The sequence below is a fragment of the Balaenoptera acutorostrata genome, chromosome 9 (genome assembly GCF_949987535.1).
Source record: "Balaenoptera acutorostrata chromosome 9, mBalAcu1.1, whole genome shotgun sequence".
Classification (NCBI taxonomy): Eukaryota; Metazoa; Chordata; class Mammalia; order Artiodactyla; family Balaenopteridae; genus Balaenoptera; species Balaenoptera acutorostrata.
This window is the reverse complement of record NC_080072.1, coordinates 51639708-51664130: the sequence shown is the minus strand read 5'-3', so window position 1 is coordinate 51664130 and position 24423 is coordinate 51639708. Positions and strand designations below refer to the sequence as shown.

General features: G+C 38.7%; 1 protein-coding gene across 9 annotated transcripts in view; it reads right to left on the bottom strand.

Annotated features, from left to right (window-relative positions):
* Positions 1-24423, bottom strand: part of NUP98 (nucleoporin 98 and 96 precursor) — a 100938-nt gene that overhangs the window by 2575 nt on the left and 73940 nt on the right. For 5 of the 9 annotated variants that reach the window (XM_007173645.2, XM_057552384.1, XM_057552385.1 and 2 more), the window contains 12 exons: positions 24217-24381; positions 18366-18548; positions 17476-17632; positions 15469-15898; positions 13573-13802; positions 11967-12233; positions 10438-10595; positions 9505-9648; positions 8585-8727; positions 3394-3615; positions 876-1117; positions 258-412 (listed from right to left, as the gene is read on the bottom strand). In XM_007173645.2, the coding sequence (XP_007173707.2) occupies positions 258-412; positions 876-1117; positions 3394-3615; positions 8585-8727; positions 9505-9648; positions 10438-10595; positions 11967-12233; positions 13573-13802; positions 15469-15898; positions 17476-17632; positions 18366-18548; positions 24217-24381 (2496 nt within the window). The remainder of the gene's footprint in view (positions 1-257; positions 413-875; positions 1118-3393; positions 3616-8584; positions 8728-9504; positions 9649-10437; positions 10596-11966; positions 12234-13572; positions 13803-15468; positions 15899-17475; positions 17633-18365; positions 18549-24216; positions 24382-24423) is intronic. The other 4 variants (XM_007173648.2, XM_007173649.2, XM_057552382.1 and 1 more) reach the window with 3 other exon arrangements.

Here is a 24423-nt window from a genome sequence, read left to right as displayed (position 1 = left end):
GGGCTCGAACCCGTGTCCCCTGCATTGGCAGGCAGACTCTCAACCACTGCGCCACCAGGGAAGCCCCGTTTTAAAGTTTTGATAGAGCTGTCATAGTAGCTACATCAAATTAGCTTCATCAAAATATCCCTCGTGCACTGACAGTGCTATCTCTGCCAATGAGTTTTTCAAGTCGTTGCTCAAGCCTTTGGAGGTCGCTATGGCTCTGTGGGCCAGGGAAAGGGGAAACTAGGCCATGGTTTAAGGAACTCAGGTACCTGCTGTATATGATGGAGCATTTCAATGACCCGAATGTAGTCCAGGTAAACAAGCCCAGATGTTTCCCAGTCGTGGATTAGGCTGCTGCGCTCCGGGGGTGCCAGGTCTTCCAAGAACCCCTTCAGGTAGTCATAGTTCTCGTTAATAATGGCATCTGAAGAAACAAAATATTGACCAAAAGTGCACAGAGGAGGGACATGGCAGAAAGATCTAAGACAGGAAGAAAGGGAAAATTATGTTGGGTCAGACTTGAGAATTACAGTAGATATTTTGAAATTCTCTTAAGAAAACCGTGAAGAATTTCTGGCTTCAGTTTCCCAAACAGATATTTCTGGTGTTGCTGAATAAAACTCCCTAAATAAACAAAGAGCTTAACATAATTAGTGAATATCAAGAATATTCCTGGCAAATGGGAATGTAACAATATTGCTGTTGACCCCCGCCCCTCACCCTTACCAAGCATCTTCTGCACAGAGAGCTTTTACAAAGTGTGATCTGATTCAAGTCTGCCATATCCTGTTCTGATCATCATTTCTGGCCTGACTCATCATGGGCTCAGAGATTGGAAGAATTGGGGGTAATTCCAGGAGACACAGGCCCTAGTCTGAAGCACTCACCAGAAGCTAAGTGTCGGATGACGAGTTTGTGGCAGCGGTTCCAGTGCCCCGCTTTAAATAAATAGAGGGCCTCCAAGTGCCTGTCGGATTCCATGTGTGCTCGCACTGCTTTGGCCTCATGAATCCACTCAGCAGGCACACAAAGCTTCTCGGTCAGGAAAATCTCCTTAGCCCAAGATTCAGGGGTCTCCAACAGTTGGCAGTGCCGCGTAAGCAGCTCTCGAACAGCCTTCTCACGCATGCTATAGGAGGAAAGGTCAGTTGGGATAAATCTCATTCTCATTGATGGAGAAGGCTGCCTCAGACAGCTCACAGTGGCCCGTGAGGCAGTCTCTTAAACTGCAGGTCCTGACCCTTAGTGGATCACCTCAAACTTCACTTAAAAAGCTATCACACCAGAATTTTTAAAATGAAACAGAATAGAAGCACATTATATTTTCATGGTCAAAAAAGTCTGAAAACGAATACTCGGGAAAGTTGCCCACTACCCTGAACAGGTTTTCTCCTGAATCGGCTCATTTCTTTTCTTTTTAAAAATTTTATTGGAGTATAGTTGATTTACAATGTTGTGTTAGTTTCAGGTGTACAGCAAAGTGATTCAGTTATACATGTACATATATTCATTCTTCTTTAGATTTTTTTCTCATATAGGTATCACAGAATATTGAGTAGAGTTCCCTGTGCTCTACAGCAGGTCCTTGTTGGTTATCTATCTTATACATAGTAGTGTGGGTGTGTTCATCCCAGTAGGCTCATTTCTTTGTTTCCTTTCTCTAACAGGAGATGAAGGACTGGGATAGGGGAATTCTAGATCCACCGAGCACTCTGCAGTTTATTCCTAACCTCCTCCCTGCCCTCTCTCTCACGTGGTCAATGCAAGAAAACAAAGTAGTTTTTAAACGTAAGGTCTCTTTCAGGTCGTTTTTTCCCTTAGAAGTCATCAGCCTTCCTAATTCATTTTCTCTTTACTGCTAGACTTAGGCTAAACTCAATCTTTCTGCTCTCAAGGCCACTTAAATAGAGTCCTTCTTTGTCTGGGCCAAAGGATCAGTCATTTTAATTTCAGATCTAAGCTATTCTCCTCATCTTAGATTCTTTTCTCAACTCCTAGGTTTTTCAAAGGACTCCCAATCTCCTGACAACTGCCTCCTTTTTTCCTCCCCTTTAGGAAAGAGGATCTGCTTTCCCACAGCCAATCATCAATCATCCCATCAGCCAGCCTTTTACCACGTGAAATTCTCCATGAGTGTGTTTAAATAAACTCAGAGGAAAATTCTGGGATCATTTTGTTTCCTGGTAAGGAGCAAGAGGAAAGAGAAATTCCTTAAAAGTAAGGTTGTGCTGGATGCTTTACACTTTTAATTCCACAGTCACCTTTGAATAGAGATTAATATTTTAAAAACTGAGGTCTAGAGAGTGTCTTTACTCAAAGTCAAAAGTGAAGTAAGCTCTACCTTAGGTCAAAGTGAGTACATGGTGGAGCCAGAATTTAGAAAGCTCTGACTACAAAACAACTTCTTTCCATGCCCTACGACATGACAGATAGTATAGTACAACGATTAAGAGCACAGACTCTGGGTGTCTTGAGTTGAAAGGCTCACTCTGCCATTTAGTAGCTATGTGACCTTGAACAAAAGTTACCTCATCTCTCTATCCCTTGGGTTGCTCATTTATAAAATAGACAGTAAGAGTGTCTCATAGGTTCATTATGAGCATTCAACGAGTTAATATATTTAAAGTACTTGCAACAGCGTATAAAGATATATAAAAGCATTATATAACAAAGTATTATATAAATGTTTTTGTTCTTAGTGTTATGCCATGCTGCTACCATTAAGAAAAAACCTCCAACTTCACCTCATTCAAAGCACGGAGCAAAGGTGTTTCTCTGGTTTTTGTTCAGGACAAAGAACCAAAACATTACACATCTAAGCAAGACTGTATTGGTAAATAGGTAAATACAACACTATCAAACTTGAGGGATAGGGGTGGGTGGATGGAAAGGGAAGGGCCAGCAAAGAAAAAGCAGGGGCCCTCCCTGCCAACCATTACTCCACAGATCCAACTCAGACAGCACTATTTCTGCATAATTCTAAACATGCCACATTCAAGGAATTTGTGCCTAGTTAATGGGGTTTCCCCACCCAGGCATATCTTTCCTTCCCACTTAATTATTTGCTATACCAATTTTACACGTACTTTGAATCTTACCTCTAGAGAGACTCAGAGATTCTGCAGTTCACAGAGATCTCTTCTCCCTTCTCAGACTACTGGGAGGCCTTATGATAAATAGCACAATTTGGCACTTAATCAAAGGCAATCTTCTTTCTAACGTGTCCACATGAATACAGAGACAGTCTGGGCTGCAGGTTGAACTGTCTTAAGGTTTATCACAAGGCTGGACCCAAAAATACATTCTAAACACTTACTTGCTGAACTGAACCCTAAGAGACTGATTCCTTTGGCATTGCCCTGTAGCGCTGGATGCAACCAGTGTGTTTGATGGCTTCTCACTCACCTTGAGTTGTCAATGTGCAGGAGGACAAAGATGGCCCACTCCCAGAGCCCCTCACTTTCCAGCTGGCCAGCATAACTGGCCTGCAGCACACCCTCACACTGCTCTGAGAGATGGGTGTAGTTAAGAGCCCGCAGCACCTCCCACAAGTGCCAGCTTAGGCGGTAGTCCAAAGGATCTGCTGTGACGCTTCGAGGCTCCAGCAGCTGGTTGAGATCATAATGTCTGCAAAGGAGAATGTGCTGAGAGTTACCAAACCCAGCCAGCAGACCACCTGTACTGGACGAGTCAACTGTCTCAGCTACAGCTTACAAAACAATAAAGGCAGGCACCCGGGAGCAGAAGCATCATAAGCCTTATAGTCTTCCTCCTCTAGGTTCAGCCACATTACCGATCTACCAAAAACCAAGACACCTTCTCTTCAGTGGCTCTTCTACCAGGTTTGCTGGTATTTGTTTGGTCTATTTTTACCATCCTGGTACAGGGAGTCTTCACAACTCTCTCCCTTCCATTCTTTCACTGTAGTATCAATTACTTTTCTTAACCATTTTAAAAATACACGTTAATTCAAAAAGAGTCATGTACCACAATGTTCATTGCAGCTCTATTTAAAATAGCCAGGACATGGAAGCAACCTAAGTATCCATCAACAGATGAATGGATAAAGAAGATGTGGCACATATATACAATGGAATATGACTCAGCCATAAAAAGAAATGAAACTGAGTTATTTGTAGTGAGGTGGATGGACCTAGCGTCTGTGATACAGAGTGAAGGAAGTCAGAAAGAGAAAAACAAATACCATATGCTAACGCATATATATGGAATCTAAAAAAAAAAAAAAAAGGTACTGATGAACCTAGTTGCAGGGCAAGAATAAAGATGCAGACATAGAGAACAGACTTGAGGACACGGGGTGGAAGGGGGAAGCTGGGGCGAAGTGAGAGTAGCATCGACATATATATACTACTGAATGTAAAATAGTTAGCTAGTGGGAAGCAGCCGCATAGCACAGGGAGATCAGCTCGGTGCTTTGCGATGACCTAGAGGTGTGGGATAGGGAGGATGGGAGGGAGGCTCAAGAGGGAAGGGATATGGGGACATATGTATGCATATGGCTGATTCACTTTGTTGTACAACAGAAACTAACACAGTATTGTGAAGCCATTAGACTCCAATAAAGATATATCAAAAAATATATATATAGAAGTTATTTAGTATCTTTTAGGTTGTTTTACTATCTGAAGTTGCTGGAATGCTACTTCACCTGTTTGTTTGAACAGTTAACTAGTCTTTTTTGTTGTTGTTTTAATTTTTTAAATTCCGATTTATTTATTCATTTATTTTGGCTGCGCTGGGTCTTCGTTGTGGCGCACGGGCTTAGTTGCCCAGTGGCAGGTGGGATCTTAGTTCTCTGACCAGGGACTGAACCCGGGCCCCCTGCGTCAGGAGTGTGGAGTCTTAACCACTGTACCATTAGGGAAGTCCCAATAGCTAACCAGTCTTAATGATGGTTATTTTCTTCTATGGCTTGTAAATCTTACTTTTGATTTTGTCTACAGCAGATATTATTCTTCATATAGAAATACAGGTTTGAAAGTCTCCCTACAGACTTTCACTTTTTTTTCTGCTGAGAGAGCCCAGGGACTTCAAAGATTCTGGACCAGTTTATGTGTTATGTTCTTAGCTTCCAAGTCCCAGACCATAAGAACAGTAAGAACTAAGATCCCACAGCAGCAACAAGTTTTAAAGATCTGGGCTTTGATTACCAACCAAAACCTTTCCCTTTCACCTAAGATCCCAGACATTTTACAAGTTCCTAACACCTCCCCAAGTAATGAGTAGTTTTTCTTGACTGGTGCTGTCTAACTGAACTCTGTGTGATGATGGAAATGTTCTATAATCTGCCTTGACCAATAAGATAGCCACTAGCCACATACGGCTATTAAACACTTGAAATATGGCTAGTGTGAATGAGTAATTAAATTTAAAAATTAATTTAAAGTAGTCTTATGAGAATAGCGGCCATTATACAGTGCAGTTCCTTACAGTTTATGTAAGGGTTTTAGTCATAGCAGTTCTACCTTACATGAGAAGAACGCTTTATTATCTCATTCAGGCTTTGGTTTCTCTATTTCTGGCACTTTGAGATATATGCTTTTCTTCCTCTTCCTTTTTTCTTTTTTTTGACATTAAAAAACTGACATACAATAAACTACGTATTTAGAATGTACAATTTTCATAAGTTTAAACATATATATACACCTGTGAAACTACCACCAAGGTCAAGATAACAAGCATACCCATCACCTCCAAAAGTTTCCTTAAGTCCCTCTGTGATCCCTCTCTCCTGCCCCTCCCTACACCTACCCTTCCCAGGCAACCACTGATCTTTCTATCATTATAGATTAGTTTGCATTTTCCAGAGTTTTACATAAATTGGAATCAACCAGTAGGTACATTTTTGGGAGTATTTTTTTTTTCTCACCGCTTCAAAAATAAGTAAAAGTATTTTGTGATTCACCATGCTGTTGCACGTTATCAACAGTTCATTCTTTCTTACAGCTGAGATAGTATTCCATTGTACGGATGTACCACAATTTGCTTATCTAATCACCTGTTGATGGAAATTTGGGTTGTTTCCCATTTTGGACCTTTACAAATAAAGCTGCTATCAACATATAAATAGACATATGTTTTCATTCCTCTTGGGTAAATACTAGGAGTGGAATGTATGTAGCCGTATGTTTAACTTTTAAGCCACCAAACTGTTCTTCCAAGTGCCAGTATTATTTTACATTTTTCCTCAGCAGTGTTGAGAATTCCAATTGCTCCGCTTCCATGATGACATTTGGTACAGGTGTCTTAATTTTTAGCCATTCTAATAGATGGGTAGTGGCATCCCATGATGGCTTTAATTTGCATGTCCCTGATGTCTATTGATAAAAACTTTTCATGGGCTTTATATGTAGGTCTTCTTTGGTGAAGCATCCCTTTAAATATTTTTCCCAATTTTTAAACTGGATTGTTTGTTTTCTTATTATTGAGCTCAGAGAGTTCTTTACATGTTCTGGATAAAAGTCCTTTATCAGATATATGAATTGCAAGTATCTTCTCCTAATCTGTGGCTCATCTTTTCATTCTCTTAACAGTCTGTCTAATGAGTAGTAGTTTTTAATTTTGTTAAAGTCCAATTTATCAATTTTTTGTTTTATGGATTATGTGTTTGGTATCTGAGAAATCTTTGCCTAACCCACAGTTGCAAAGATTTTCTTCTAAGAGGTTATTGTTTTAAGTTTGACATTTAGGTTTATGATTCATTTTGAGCTAGATGACTAATAGAGATAACCAATGAAACCAAAAGCTGGAGATAGACTAATCAGGAGAAAAAGAGAGAAGACACAAATACCAATATCAGGGAAGAAAGAGACACAGCCACACATCCTACAGACATTAAAAAAGAATAAGGAGGGACTTCCCTGGTGGCTCAGTGGTTAGAATCTGCCTGCTAATGCAGCGGACACGGGTTCGACCCCTGGTCTGGGAAGATCCCACATGCCATGAAGCAACTAAGTCCGTGTGCCACAACTACTGAAGCCCGCGTGCCTAGAACCCGTGGCTCTGCAACAAGAGAAGCCACCACAATGAGAAGCCCGCGCACCACAACGAAGAATAGCCCCTGCTCGCCGCAACTAGAGAAAGCCCGCGTGCAGCAACGAAGACTCAACGCAGTCAAAAATGAATGAATGAATGAATGAATAAATAAAATAATATGGAAATGTTATAAAGAACTTTATGCTAATAAATTTGGTGACTTTGGTGAAGCAGACAAATTCCTTAGGAAAAACAAATGAACAAAACTGACTCAAGAATAAATAGAAAACCTCGACAGCTCTGTATCTATTAAAGAAACTGATTTTATAGTTTAAAAACTTCAATAAATTGGACTTTATAAAAATGTAAAACTTCTGTGCCTGTGTATTGGGAGATAATAATCGCAAAAACACATTTATAATAAAGGACTTGCATCCTAAATATATAAAGAACTATTACAACACAATAAAGAATTATTAGGCGACCCTATTAAAAAAAGGGGGGCAAAAGATTTCAAATAGATTTCAACAAGGAAGTTATATAGATAGATGGTAAATAAGCACATGAAAAAATGCCTGCCACCATTAGGCATTAGGGAAATGCAAATTAAAACACAATTTTAATTATGTGTATTTTACCACAATAAAAGACTGTATTATTCTGTAATTAATATAGTTAATTTAAAAGAAAGTATTTAAAGAAATGAAATGAGATGTGAGCTAATACTTTTGACTGGAGAAAACCACTCAGTGTTTCTGATAAGGTAAAAAGATAGCTCTGGGATAGTTTTGATTATCTGATTAGATATAATAGCATGTTAATACATTATATTAATTTATTATTAAGCACACAAAAATGACACACCACTGTGTGCCCACTAAAATGGTAAAATTTTAAAAGCTGACAATACCAAGTTTTGAAGAGGATATGGAGCAATTAATTACAGATCTTGGTGGGAATGCAAAATGATACAAACATTTTTAGATACAAATGTTCATAGCAGCTTTATTCTTAATAGCCCAAAACAAGAAAACTGTCCATTAACAAATGAATAAATAAATACATTTCTGATATACATATTAACATGGATAAATCTCAAAATCACTATGCTGAGAAAAAGAAGCCAGGCACAAATGATAACATACAGAATGATCCCAATTACATAAAATTCTATAACAGCAAAACTAATCTACAGTAATGAAAAGTCAGTCAGTAGCTGTCTGTGGTGTGGACTGATTGCAAAGGGACATGAGGTAACTTTTTGAGGGTAATGTAAATGTTACCTTGATAGTGATGGTAGTTAGATTACATTAAAACATATCAAACCACACACTTCATTATGTGTAAAACTGTATCTCATTAAAGTTGATTAAAATAATTTTTAGATTTTTAAAAAACAATTTCATTTAAGTATAGTTGATTTAAAATGTGAATGTTTAGATTTCTAATTCCAGTTCCCATGCTCTTTGCACTCAATTACTGTAAGTTATATTTTGGTAATTTATATAGACTTACGGCAATTTGACCACATATAAAAGGGAAAGGACTCCCTAGGGCTCATGGAACCCTCGAGTGACTGTAACATATGGCTCTGATTTACCTGTCACTATAGAGTTTTAGAAGGTGAAAGCAGACATCTTGAAGAGGTCTCTGTGAGTCTTGCTCCTCCTCTACCACAAAGCCAGAGTCCTCCAGGTATGAGGGAAGTGGGCAGCAGGCATATCTGTCACCCTCAGAGGTATTCTGAAGTTAAGAATTTGATAAAACAATACATCAGCTGCTAGTATGTTTCACTAGATTCTACTGTGTCTCAGTTAACTCAGATGTGTATTAAGAATGGTGTGACATCCTCTAAAGGAGTGTCTCAAGGATTTTAAACTTATTTTGATCAGTGACATATTCCACCTGCCTGCAATGGACTGGCAAAGACCTCAGACAGCTCTCACTAACCCCACCACCTTTCTTGCCACAATTCTTATTACACTCAGTTTTTTTTAGTGTTCTCTTTTTCCTGACAAATATTGATAATTCTGGCAAATGATATCAAAGACAACAAAAATGAACAGTAAGAAAAGAACCAAATAATGGCATTAAAAACATTAATAATCCTTTAACCTCCAAATGGACAAGGAATATGAAATATAGTGATATTTAGAGGCAAATTTCAGACCTGCTAATTTGGGGCTATACTAAACACGAGGTCAGGCTGTATCTCAGGGAATTCCTGAAGGAATAAGACAGCATTAGGAATGAAGAAAAACCCTCCAATGTTGAGGCAGGAAAACAGCAGTAAGAAAATAAATTGTGGAAACTCATCGTATTAAACAAAATAGAAGCAGAAACTTGAAGAAGTTTCCCATCGGATTTCCTGTGTCCATTTCAATTCTATGGTACTTTTCAAAAAGCAGTTAGGAAAAAGTATTATGAAATGTGATTTGATGTTTTTTTCTCTGTAGTACTTTTCTGGCAAAAACAGAAATCCTACCAGGACTCTTGCTTGGCTATACTGGATACATATACCTGAAATGCTTCTTCATACATGCTGAGTGCCTTGGAAATGGAGGCTGTTGGTGGGAGCAAATACCAAAGATGGACAGCCAGGGACCGTTTCCAATCCAACTGTGAGCACACATTGATTTGCTTCTGCTCTGAGAGCTGCCATACCTACAGGAGACAAAATCACCATCACAGCTCTACATTATACATTACCTTGTTACTGGCCAGGCCTGCATGTTGCTCACTTATTCAAGTTGATTCTAAATGATTTAAATAGCAGTGTTAATGATCCAGATATAAAATACACAGTCCCTTGGTGGCAGGTGATAGGGTGGACTTAGACAGTAAGTGCTGAGAAGAGGTGAGAACCACTCATTGCCCACAGCTGCCAACTTTAAGATGTGAATAAATTCTGATCAGTGATTTCATTTTTGGAAATTGACTTTAAGATGGCAAGCAAAATGGGTAGGCAGCAAGAAAATTGGCTTAAAGTAATTATGATACATCATTCATAAAATGGAAGAGAAGTGGCTATTAAAAGAGAGGCCACACAACATGAAAAATGATCATATTCAGTAAGTTAAAAAAAAGGTTGCAGAACTGCTATATATAATTCATTTTATTTGAATATATAACAAGTGTAAATATGCACACATATATGTCAAAATAGACTTAAAATACGTCTAGAAAGACAGACAATGAATTACGTTGTTTATCACTATGATATGGGATATGGTGAATTCTAACATTTTAATTTCTATATAACCAGTACTTCTTCCCCACAATGTACATGTTGTACGTTTATAATTTGAAAATATTTCTGCTGAAAGTTAAATACAAGTTGCTTAGTTATATGTAATAGTGTACAATTTACAAAGATAGCTCTTTGCCTTAACCTCAAGCAATCCTGAATCTATGAGAAAATTTATGTAAGTTTATGAGAAAAGAGGAAAATACCGGTTTTCCAGCCAAGAGGGCAAAGATGCGCAGTCTCTCCTCCTGGATGAAACAGTCAGCCTGGAGCTGATGCCAATCTACCAGCTGCATAGTAAGCAGCTCCCGGACCGACTGGCTGCCAACCAACTGGGATAAAAGAAGGGCAAGACGATGATCACCTACAAGAGAAACAGTTCTCCGGTGATACTGAGAATTTATAGACTTGAGAAAACACTTGGGGGCATTATTTTATTTCTTCTGGCCCTCAAGAAACACCTCTGACTGCTCTCTGCAGTAGTGCTAAAATACTGATCAAGAACTTACCGTTTTTGGCTTGGGTAGAAAATCTTCAAAGTATTGTAGCTTAAACTAATTACATATAGATTGTATAGTACACAGAGTTCAGTGTCAGATCTACTATTATTTCTGTGACCCTACACAAGGCACCTCATCTGTAAAATGGAGGGAAGTATCATTTGATTCAAAGGTCTATAGTGAAAACTGAGATGACATAACTGTAAACATGCCCAACTAGCAAACAGTATATAATGACACTGAGAAATGGCAAACTCAAACCTAGAGGAAAAACAAATGTATGATATAAAGAAAACGGCTGAGTCTTTCACTCTCTAGAGTCCAGTATCTCTTTTTTTTTTTTTTTAAACTTTTGGGTTTATTTATTTTATTTATTTATTTATTTATGGCTGTGTTGGGTCTTCATTTCTGTGCGAGGTCTTTCTCTAGTTGTGGCAAGTGGGGGCCACTTTTCATCGCGGTGCGTGGGCCTCTCGCTATCGCGGCCTCTCTTGTTGCGGAGCACAGGCTCCAGACGCGCAGGCTCAGTAACTGTGGCTCACGGGCCTAGTTACTCCGCGGCATGTGGGATCTTCCCAGACCAGGGCTCGAACCCGTGTCCCCTGCATTGGCAGGCAGATTCTCAACCACTGCGCCACCAGGGAAGCCCCAGTATCTCTTTTAATAAAAAATTTTAAGTACAAAGGCTTGAGGCAATAAAAAAATTCTAGGGACTTCCCTGGTGGCGCAGTGGTTAAGAATCCGCCTGCCAATGCAGGGGACGTGGGTTCGAGCCCTGGTCCGGGAAGATCCCACATGCTGCGGAGCAACTAAGCCCGTGCACCTCAACTACTCAGCCTGTGCTCTAGAGCCCACGAGCCTCAACTACTGAAGCCCACGTGCCTAGAGCCCATGCTCCACAACAAGAGAAGGCACCGCAATAAGAAGCCCATGCACTGCAACGAAGAGTAGCCCCCGCTCACAGCAACTAGAGAAGGCCCACGCACAGCAACGAAGACCCAACGCAGCCAAAATAAATAAATAAATAAATAGAGAGATAAATAAAATTTAAAGTTTAAGGTTATAAAAGGAAAACTGGAAGACAGAGTCCCTACCTATTCTGGAGGAACCAGCAATCTTCCTGGGAAGTTTATACTTAATATTCGGGTTAGAAGACAAGGGCAAACGCACGATTAAGGGGTAGGGACAGTGAGTAGGAAGTAGGCAGGGGTGCAGAGAAGGACGGTATGCCCTACCTGACTGCTGGGCCAGGGAGCAGGCCTCACTGATCCTCTTGCCCGTGAGGTAGCTGAAGACAGCCTCCACAGGGTTGTCTTTTCGGGTTAAGGAGACTTCCTCCTCAATTTGAGGTGCAGCAGTATGGGACAGCCAGCGAGAGAAAGCTCTTCTTCGCTCCAGAATCTGAATGTATTCAGTGGGCTCATCCAGCTGGCTGTCAAGCTCCTTCAGGTGGCCCCACAGAGCTTCACATAATGTCCATGTTAGGCTCCAGTGCTTCACAACTAAGGAAGGGACAGGAAAATAATGCAATGACATGAAGCCATACAATAACTACAAACAGGGGATCACTTTAATGTGGCATTAAAAATACATAAGTTAATAAATACCCCAAACAACAACTCAACTTGATTTCCCTGAATCTGTCTCTACCTCACTCACCTGTGTCTTACAAGCTCCAGAAGTGTGTGGTATGACTGCCTGCTCACTCCATGTATCCATGGTACTTACATAACAAATATAACTCCAGGTTCCTTTATACAGGTTCCTCTAGCCTAATTATGGCTACATATAGTCTCAAATGATAAGAGAAAAATCCTCTAATTTGATCAAATTCTGTTCAAAAAAATGCTTTAAGAAATATAAAGTGCTCTGAAAACTTGTGAGGGATTATTATCTGCTATAGGCACAGCCTAACATTTTAGTGAGCCTAAATGATACTGTTCAAAGCACTTAGGAGTAAACCAACTCTCATCTACACAATATAACTATACAATAGTTACCATCTTCATTTTACAGGTGAGGAAACTGAGGTACAGAGCATTAAGTGACTTGCTCAAAGTTACAGGCAAGATGTAACAGAGCCAGGATTCAAACTCAAGTAACTGGAGTCCAACTCTATACTCTTAACCACTAATGCTATATTGCTCCTCACAAAGGAAAACAAAAAGGAAGCACTGTTTACCACCTTAAGCTACTTACAAGTATGCATTGGGAAGATGACTCATATATTTGAAGAGATAAGACAACTACAGCAAACACAAAGAAATGAACAAACAATTCCCAAAACGTGTGGTATGGAACATTCTAATAGTCCCCATTTTTCAATAAAAGTGATGTGAAATGTTGTGTGAAACATGTAATTTTTCTACTACTTGAAATAGTAAGTGCCCAAATTAGAAAAGCCCTTTATGGAAGTATTGGTTCAGAAAAACATGGTCAGAATCATTATAGAGAGGTAATAGTGAGAGAGGTCAGGAAGTTATAACCACCAAAGCTGTTGGAAAGAACAAGTGGGACTTGAGTTGGACATGGAAGAATGGGTAGGACTTAGGTAGGATCTCTCTCTCCCTATGTTCTCTGGGTGGGGTAAGGGATCTAATTTTATAAATCCACGGGATGTGACTGGCTACAGTTCCTTTGAACAGGGGCATAAGAGTAATGATAAACAATGATGTGATTTCTTCCTGCTTGAGATTTTGCTCATCCCAACTCAACTACAAATAAGTGCAAGCTCAGGCATCCACCACTACACTGGCACAAGGAAATTGTGTCCTCCTATGAACATATGCTCCTACTCCTGTTCCTGGGGCATCAAGGGTTAGAAGTATAGTCCATACTCACTTTGTGGTTCCAATAAGTCTCCTGATGCTTCCTTAACCCAATCTGCATAGTCATGAATGACAGCAACTCCCGGATTGGGGACAATGAGAGGACACAGCTCATCCACATGGACAGTGCTATGTTTTAATTTAAGCTCCAGAGATGTCTGGTATAATTGCAGGTCTTCATCCAGCTTCTTTTGCCTCAAACTGAGTTTTTCCAAATGAACTTTGAATGGAGATTCAGTTAGGCTACAAGGGAAAATAACAAATAAGATAGAAAAGACAGATGGTAGAATTTTCCTACAATGAAACCTTTGTTTCTTTTTATAATTACAAAATAGGACACAAAACATTCCACTGTGATTTTAAAGAAAATCTGTTTCCTAGTATCAAACTATAATGAACTTATTTGATATATATTGAGCAAATTACCCCTGACCCATGCATTCAGAATCCCAAGGCTTTAAAAAAAAAAAAAAAGAATCCCAAGCCTTCTTAGGCCAGATTATAATAAGCATGGAAGTCAGTACAATTGGACCTGGAAATGGCTTCTGCATGTATATGGATACTATGAAATCCAATGGTCAAAAGCTACTGTGGGACACCCATTTCTCAAACCATACTTAACTCATTAAGTTATGAGTTATCAGTATCAAAAGTCATGAGGCTAAGCTTACAGATACTAAAGAACTGACTCTCAATTAAGATGAGCATACAGTTGACCAGCCTTGATCCAATTTTTAAGACTGACATTAACAACCTCTAAAATATCACGACATCATGGATAACCTGGGTTTAGGATCAATATTCCTAATTGTGAGGTACAAGAGATGCTGTTGTTTTTTTATTTCTTCAAAATCAACTTTAAAAACTAGTAATAGGGCTTCCGTGGTGGCACAGTGGTTGAGAATCTGCCTGCCAATGCAGGGGACACGGGTTCGAGCCCTGGTCCGGGAAGATCCCACATGCCGCGGAGCAACTAAGCCCGTGAGCCACAATTACTGAGCCTGCGCGTCTGGAGCCTGTGCTCCGCAAAAAGAGAGGCCGCGACAGTGAGAGGCCCGCGCACCGCGATGAAGAGTGGCCCCCGCTCGCCACAACTAGAGAAAGCCCTCGCACAGAAACGAAGACCCAACACAGCCAAAAAAAATAAAATAAATAAATAATTAAAAAAAAAAAAACAAACAAAAAAACTAGTAATAACAGGTGATCATAGGCACTTAATCTGTAGTAAAGATAGCAGTTTGTTACAATTATGAAAAGTAAATAGAGAAAGGTTACAAATTTTACAAAAAACTGTATGCATACTATGTAATAACTACTAGAACACTATATATATTTATATATATATATATAAAATCAGTACAGCAATATATAGTATATAAAGTATATACAGAACTATAATCACACATATGTAAATATTAATGGTGGGAACTGTGTAGAGATATATAACATGTATAATTATCAGATGTCATCTTATTTCCAAATACTTGTGTTATGGATTATCCACAGTTCATACATTTACCTTATTAAGTCTAAGATACAGGGAATGTGCTTTAATGAGAATATACCTTATTTATGAAGAAATTACCAATATCTAAGTGAGAAAATAGAAAAATGACTAATGCAATAAAAAGGATGAAAACTCAAGGAATGCTGCAGCATTAGCTTTGAGTCTGTTACTTTTCCAACTAAAGTTTAACCATTAGATAACTATTCTATACTCTTCATACCTTGATGGTACAAATGGAGCTATTAATCATTTTAGTTTTTAATTATACAAATAAAATTGTGCTAAGAATATATCTAGAAAGATCACAAAGCAGGGCCCTGACCTTGGGTCTCTTGGTGATGAAAAGCTTTTTCTCACCTACCACGCTGCCCTTCTCAAAAAGCATAAGGATATGTGACTCACGATTTAACAGCTACTGGATTAGGCAGGAATCCATATTCCACAGAATCAGCAATCTGATGATTTTCCAGTTCCTGAGGGCCACTCAGCTGTTCTCCACTATTAGCAAGAGTCCAGTTGGGGCCCCAACCAACCCGAAATGAGCGTCCCATAAATAGGGCCAGGTCCATCAGGAGTTTCCCCTTTCCATAGGTGACAGACTTTTCAAGAGGGACTAGGCCTGGTTGTCTGCGTGTACCCACTGTTTTCAACTGAACCTCAGGGGCTGGGCTGGGCACCGTAAACACAGAGGTCAGGGGTGGAGGGACAGACCAAGGGGATGTGGATGCAATATTCATGAATGACGATGTTCTGGGAGTGCGACACTCTTGTAAAGAGGCACCTGGTGAAAGAAAAGTTCCACTTGCAAATTTTGATTGTAGTAACCCACCTACTAAAATAAGGGAAAAAAAAAAGACTATTAGAAAATACAGTCTATTGATACTTGAACAACAACCATCAAGGCTGAAATTATAGTTTTATTAAGCTACTTAAATCAGATATAGATGACCAGGAGCAGCTTATATCAGATTCTACAGAAATTCCTCTTTCACACAGGAAATCAAGGCAGGAATTCTAATGATGATGATGTCACCAACAATAACAACATTAATAACACAACTACTACTACTACTACTACTACTATTTAAAAAAACTATCTAGCACTTATCTGCAGCAGACTCTATATAAGCCATTTATATACACTGTTTCATTTCATCCTTCAATAACTTTAAATGAAGAACATTACAGTCCTCACTTTACAGATGGGAAAACTGGGCTCAGTTAAGTGACTTGTCCAAATCCACAAAGCTACTAAGTGGCAGGACTGAGAGACAAACCCAGCTAAGTCTGACACCAATGCTCATGCCCTTATCAGAATGCCAAATGTAACATTTCTCCGTCAATATAAAAAGTTGGTAAGATCAAAACTCAAATTCATACCACTCCAGTGCTCAATGTTAGACTTAAGAAAACAGAAACCCATCTTGCGATTGCATATATGCCTTTCAGAAACCCATCTTGTGATTGCATATATGCCTTTCAGAGGCATCTTGTGATTGCATATATGCCTTTCAGAAGGATAGTTCTTGTCATTTTTGCCTGTTTTCCAATTTTATGTATTTCCTGTCTAAAGCAAGGAGTTAGTTACTGAAGTATGAGATTTTCATGTAGTGTTCATTACGGAAAAGCTTGCTATAAATGTTTAACTGATGCTTTATTTATTAAAGTATTTTTAAAAAGGAAAGTTAATTAGGGTACTCAAAAGAATTGAAAAATAAACATTTAGTTTTTAAGGCAACATAACAAATCTCTTCCTGGTAGTTCCTCTGGCTTTCAAAATGTTTTGAAATTACACCTGCTGAACTCCTTTGTTGATATCAATACTCTACCTCCAATCCCACATAGTTACAAGCCCACTAGGATAAGATAAGCCCACTAGGAGAGATAGTTACAAGCCCACTAGGAGAGATAAGCCCACTAGGAGAGATAAAATGTAACAGGTAACTGCTGTCCTGGGAATTGGGGAAGGTTTAGGGAAAGGTAGAAATCTGAAAAGTTTTGCACATTATAAGAAGCAACATTTGCCCCTAGAAAGCAATAAGGATAGTGTTAGAACTGCACAAAAAGAGTACAGAGCAAGACAACTTGCTGATTCCTCTAAGGTATGATAAAAATGAGGAAATCTGAGCTTACTGTCTAACCCACATTCATAAGCAAATAAAAACATGCCCCCCAACAAAACAAATGCTTTTTTTCTCCATACAACTTCTGCATCTGCACCAATGACCATGTTTTTTAAAAACTGGCCCCACCTAACAGGTACATTTATAAGAGTACATTTCTGCTTGGCATCATTATGTCATATGCCTTTAGGGAGTTGTTTGCTACAGAAGTCGACTCCGCTTAGAAGAAGATATGTGAAAAGCCAGATTTTACAGCTTTCTTGCAAAAGAGCATCTTTTACAGTACCTAATGAACGGGATTTTGATGAGTGAGTTGCTGAAATGGGGAGCCTGGGAGAACAGATTTCTTGAGAAGTATCTGCTTTAGAAGGAAGGCGACTGAAGCGTTGATCCAGGACCATATCTACATCTTCTTCATCAGCAAGCAGTGATGCTTTCATGATCTAAAAAGGCAATATCTATAGAATGAATGTGCTCCCCCAAATCCAAAGGCCATAAAAGAAAAATGCAGTTTACAACAACCAATTTTTTAAAAAGCTCTGTCTCAGGCTGTGTCCAGAGCTAGTATAATATTTGTGTGACTGACTCTGTTCCACTGTATGTGCCTGAAGGATAGAAGTTATATAAAACTCCTCTGCTTTGTATATACAGTCTCACCAGAGGCTGGCGCACAGCAGTTGCTCACATGTCTGCTGAATGAATTAATTTCAAAGTCAAATATAAGTCAAAGGCTAAATTCATAATATGACAAAAGGCACAGGCAGGGGGAAGTTGAGACAGAGCTTAAAGAAACTTGTAACTACAATTTAAAAAAAACAAAAAATAAACAAACGAACAAACAAAACTCCTGTGGAGCACTTTCCAGAGCTTCAAAACCTCTCTGTAAAGTAAATGAAATTAATATTTTATAGTGCTCACGTTAAATGACTTGCCTAAAGTCACACAGTGACAGTTACAAAACTGGGGTTAGAATCCAGGTCTTCTGAATCTCACTATAGCCTTCCTCCCACGAATGGGAAAATGATGCCTAAACATGGGCCATATTCCTGGTTTTTCTCATTCCAGCGACCACTCAATGCTCTTAAGTGATTAATGCAAGAAAAAGCCTGATGTTATGAATGGAAGATAAATATTAGTTTGGATTCCTGTTGTAGTAAGGGTGGGTTAGCACTTCACCTGTAAGACATGTGGATTAATTCCCAGTGAAGACGCAATGTGTGTTGAGGCAGACACAGGTTCCTGATCCTCAGGCACGCTCTCTTCTAACATGGAATCCAAAACTGGCTCCTGGGTGATATCTACCATGTCACTGTCCAGTTCCACAACCCTCCCTAACTGCTCCACCTCTGGGCTCTGGCTCTGTAGACAGCAGAAAGATCAGGGAAGCAGCATTAAACGACACCAAATAGACACAGAGCTTCTAGACCATATTTACTTTATTCAAAATATGATACAACAATATTAGATTCTGCCCGTTCCATCATAATGTGAGGTAGCATATTTGCTAAACAGGATTGAAAAATTACCCCAAAATTCCTCTATTAGTACTTGGGATCCAAATGAGGATTCATGGAATCACCCTTTTGTAATATTATGGTCTGGAGCCTGGAACCTAAGCCAGCACCCATACTGAACATATGGTCTTCTTGAGACAAAGATTATGCCTTACTTGATTTAGTTAGCAACTATTGATTTACCAGGGTTACCCTGCCCTCACATTGCCTTGCAGTCAGAAGCCATTGGGAAAAGAGAATAAAAGATACAAATATCAAAGTCTCCAGTAACTCTGCATTTTCTTAAAGAAAACATTTAGATATAAATTTCTAGTTATCACAAACACAATTTTGGGCCTGGAATTTATCTTTCAGGAGACTGAATCCTAAGATTAGCTGGGCTCTACCTGTGCAGTATCATATCAGATGACGAACGTGCACTCTAATTTCCCAAAAGAAAAAACAAAGTTCTATTAGGAACAATTTTTATCTGGGAATAATTCCTTTATGTTTAAATGTGTCAAGAGTTAGATTTACATTTATTAAGCAGTTTTAAAGACATAGCCATGATTAACAGTCTATGGTTTGAAAAGGTAAACATTCATAAAGCTGAAACACACTGTAAAATTGGCTCAGTGCAAATTCATTAAATATGTCCTAAACTTGCATATGACCTAGTAAAATGTTAACAAGCGGCTAGCCAATTTATGAAACATTCTCAAATCTAAAAGTTCTTCCAATTAGTTTTCTTCCATAATATCATCTGTAGATTAATAACCTTCCACAATTTTTGGCTCACCTTTCATGAGTGGCCTATTTCATGCTAAACTTCAAATGGATGCTATTGTACAATAATAGGTGGCTAAAAAAAAAGTTTCATGATTTCTTTGAACCAAGAAACAACCATTAGCATATCTTTTTAAACTTTAAACTTTATTTTCAATGGTATATTATCTATTACTCCCCTGAATTCCTTTAACAAATATCCTTACTAAAAGAATGACTATTTCCACCTATAACTGTAGAAAAGTTGAGGTGTTGGAAACGTGGTGAATTGCCACTTAAGTTGTGAACAATCCCCAAGGACTGCTCTAACAAACTGGAGGCTAGATAATGGTTAAAAGACAAAAATGATACTATTTTTTACCTACTGGGGAGGCTACAGGCAGGTCTAACTACTTTTACGTTTTAAAATTCTGGAAAAAAAATTAAAAGCAGACCTGATGGTGATCCTCCCATTATAATTACATGAATTACGGGAACACTCCAATGCCCCCTGGTCTGTTAACTTTTAACCAATTCACTTTTAGGAATAGTTCTGAAATTCCCCATCCTCTGTCAACCTGTCAGGATACCCTTTTCTGCTGGGCTCCCATAACACCTTGTCTATACCTATTTTATACACTGTATCATGGTATAATTCCTTGTGTGTGTGTATACACACACACACACACACACACACACACACACACACACACACACATATATATTTGACCCACCATATTGTGAAGGCTTGAAAGTAGAGATTATAGCCTACTATTTTCTGTATCTAACACCAAGCACATTGTTAAATTCACCAAAACACTTTGTTATTTCTACTGGCTAATGCAGTGCCTGCCACACGGTAGAAAAAGCTAATACCTATGAAAGATAAGGAGTATAGGTGCGAGGAAAGGGAGGAGGAGGAGGAGGGTTTCAATTTACTATACTATTCAACAAAGGAATAACAGTAACCGCAAGAGATGCTCACTTAGAACACTTTTAGGCAAAGTGGCAGGATTTCATCAAGTAACTAGATTAGAGACCTAAGGGACTCAGCCTATCTTTAAGAAAGCTAAGGATCAAGGTTCTATTTGCTTCCTCCTCATGCATAGACTTCAAAGCTACTGTCACCTAATAAGTGGACAGGGGGAAGTGAATTTGAAACTATGAGGACCTGGTAAACTCCTAGAAACCCCATGTGTGAATCTCATTTAAGTATATCTAAGTAATTGCAACAAACTACCCCAAAAGATGTTATTTTCAGAGAAATCTTGGGAGATCAGGTGCTTCCTCAAAGCCAGTACTAGAAAGAAAAGTAGACAATAAAAAAAATTGGTGACACAGAAGGAAAGAAGGGGGTAAAAAAAAAAGAAGCCCATCAAATACTAAGTAAACAGACAAGATCTACAAAATGACTCTCTTTAGATATATGGAGGGTGATGTTTCACGACTGAAACCTTTAATGTTTTTAGAAACCTCCACTCTCCAGCTCAAAAGAATCTTCCTCATGCAAACAATACCGTAAAGATAAAGCATCTCTTAATCCAATAGATAAAGTAATGCAATGAAGTTAAATCAAGATACCTTTATTCAACGAAGGGTAAATATCCAATCCAAGGTCAAACCCATGTTTAAATAATTCATATTGTTCTCCCAGCCAAATAGCCTAATCCAATATATAACTACTACTATTGCCTGCCTCCAAAACAACTCATTTTCTAACAGCAAAGAACGTTTTATATTCATTTTGCTGGAAAATCAGCCCTGTCAACAATACTGTGTTCAAGAGCAATCCCATGTCAGGGTTACAAGGGCCCATCAAAGTGTGCATGTTTCTACACATACATTCACGGATATTACTGCAGGAGGCATAGGATTCAATAACATGAATATCTGAAAAAGGCTTGTGGCTATAGAATTATTTGATATATAATATGTATAAATTACATAAAATATAAATTAAAATATATATTGATTCACTGGCTAAATTTAGATACCTGCCACTTTATTTTTTAAAACAAGTAAACACAAGATAAAATGGAATTTTCTTCTAAATTCTAATCACTTTTTTCCTTTAAAAAACTTTTAAAGTTATTTGAATGTACTCACCGAGTAAACAATGCTAAGTTTCTGAGCAAGTCAACTAATGTGTCTTGATGGTACTGAACACAAGTTACATTTCAGTATAAGGCTTAGGAAAAAGCTACATGTCTCTCTACCTCACTGCTAAAGGTCTGAAGTCTTTCGACAGTTTCGAAACGAGGCTACATATCTCAATCACCTGGGGGAAAGCATTTAAAATATAAATATGCCTGAGCCCCAATGCCAGATACATGGAATCAAAGCTCTCCAAGGTATTGATGCAGTTGGCTGAAAACTGGGTCTTAGATCAGCATTTTAGAACAAATGTTCTAACTACCAAACAAATGTTTCTGCAACTGCCCTAATTCACCTGTGATGAAGGGTTTTCTGCCACCATTTTCTCTAACTTAAAAGGCACAGAGAGGGAGTTCCTTGGTGGCCTAGTGGTTAGGATTTGGTGCTTGCACTGCTGTGGCCGGGGTTCAATCCCTGGTCGGGGAACTGTGATCCCACAAGCCGTGCAGCGCAGCCAAAAAAAAAGGCATAGAGGAGAAGATTACATAAAAATATAGTTACCTTTCTGTTTTCTGGTTGCTTAGATTCACTTGCTTTTTTAGGAGCAAAGCAAGGTTTAAGAACGAACTGCAAAGAAGGGACTGAGGATATTATACAAAAGATAGTAGAATAAATGTAACCATTAAACAAAACTATATATCTTCCTAATGCCTTAAGGACACCCCCCCCACCCGCCCTCCCACTAAAGTCAGAGAACCTGAGATTGTGTACAGGGGAGGAAAGAAAGCTACAGCAGACTGAAGGAACACCGCATCACGGAAATCAACCCCTCCAGGGAGCCAGGTGACAATGTGAAGACAGTCATCTTGACACTGGGATGAGAGGACTGTGCTGTTTCCAGTTTATTCAGATGGCTCAAGTATTTTCCTCATGCCAAGTAAAATGTAGGTCCTGCTGCTAATAACTCAAAAACTGTGCAACCACTGGCATTTCCCCTAACCTCACTTAGGTCACTGGGCATTACAAAAGAAGAGTTCTCCAAAGTCCCCTGTTATTGTTCTAACATATTAGCCTAAATATCTAAACAAGTCTACCCATTTCTCCCTTCTGCATCCAAAAGGTCAAAGACCACCCACTTCCTCAATCAAAGGAGATATCTGAATAAGATAACTATTCACTATATTCTCTTTGCCCATCTTGATCCTTACCACCTCTCCTTTTCCTAGAACCTTCTCCTGAAATTTCTTGGTGCTCAGTTTTTCAAAAGAACTCTCACCTACCGTAGTGCCATCACAGGAATTTATTGTTATCTCTTACTATTTGTATTCTGGAAATTAAAGAGCCTAAAAACCACTGATGGTCAACATTACATAAATTTGCTCTATCTGTCCACAAGATGAAGCTTTTCTTTTTCAGCTGTATCTTTAAGGAGCCTACATATTACTTTTATTGGCAGAAAAGAAGGCTATCTGACTCTTATCCAAAGAAATACATATACAGTATACTGCAAGATTGGAAAGAGAGGTTATACAAAGCATATGATTCAGACAAAATGAATGTGGGTAACTGGAAAACCAAGTCCATTTACAGCATTTCTTTAGTTCAGAAGAGATGTATTCTAAATAGAGGGGTATTCTAAAGGCTAAAATTATAAACATAAAAGTCAACATATTTCCCATTTCCCACTTATATCATACCCTCCCCCTTACCCTGTACGCGCAAACGTGAACATATATACACAAAAGTCTCCAAAGTGCCTCCCAAGAAATTATTTAATCAATCATAAAAATCGCACATTTCAGCAGCCATAAGAATTGTAGCATGGAAAATTCCAAAGGTCCTGCTTTTAGCAGCTGAGAGGTAGAGGATGCTTTACAAAGACATTTTATATCAAGTTCTCTTCTTTGAGATGAGTATGGCAGCACAGAAAAAAATTGTTATAACCTGATTGAATATAAACAACATCCAAATGAAAGTAAAACTCTGAGTTGGCAAAGAAACTACCTGATATTTAAATTACAAACCTTTCCTTACAAGGACAAAAGGTTTATACTGGCTTAACAATACTGAAAAAGAGTGTGGTACAGGTAATTGCAATAAATGATGCAGCCCCTACTCTCCCCAAGCCAACAATTCATTTGTATTCTAAAGCTTTATGTATTTTCATAAAGATTATGTATTGTCAAAATACAAATATCAAGAGATTACCTGAAGTATAAGCAAACAACTTGAGAAAAATGGAGTTAAAAACCCTTGCAGAAAGCTAACTGAACTTTTAAAAAAAACCATGGAGGTAAAGAATAAGATTAAACTGCACATCAGGTAGTCAACAAAAGTCGGGTTTACTTTGCATCAACCCACACAAGCAAAATACTATCTTAAGTTGATCACTGAGCAGAGAATTCAGCAAGTCCAAATGGAGAGAGGGAGGTGTCTAAGAATGACAATCTGTAGAAGGAATGATCCAAACAGCAAGAGAATTCTTTGAATCTCTCAAGTAAACAACAGATGCCAGTACCACCTCATGCCCTCCCTTGTAATTGTCTTAACATGATTGCCAATACATTTGTACTCTTCAAAGTTCCGGGGTCATAAAACAGCTTTGTACTAGCTGAATGACTTGCTTTCAACGTCTGTATCATGGACTCCATTCAAATTCATTGTCCCGTCTCTACCTGGGGTGGAGGTGCTGGTTTGCCATTAAGAGCCATCTGGAATGGGGTGGCCTGGCCTGCAGGAGGTAAAGGGGCAGTCTTCAACTTCTTTGTACTAGTTTTGGATGGCCGTTCCTCCTCCTCTTCATCAGAATCCTGAAGGCCATACTTAGAAAAATGAGAGACCTAAGGAAGAGAAGAATCCAACAAAATCAGTTTTAACACTGT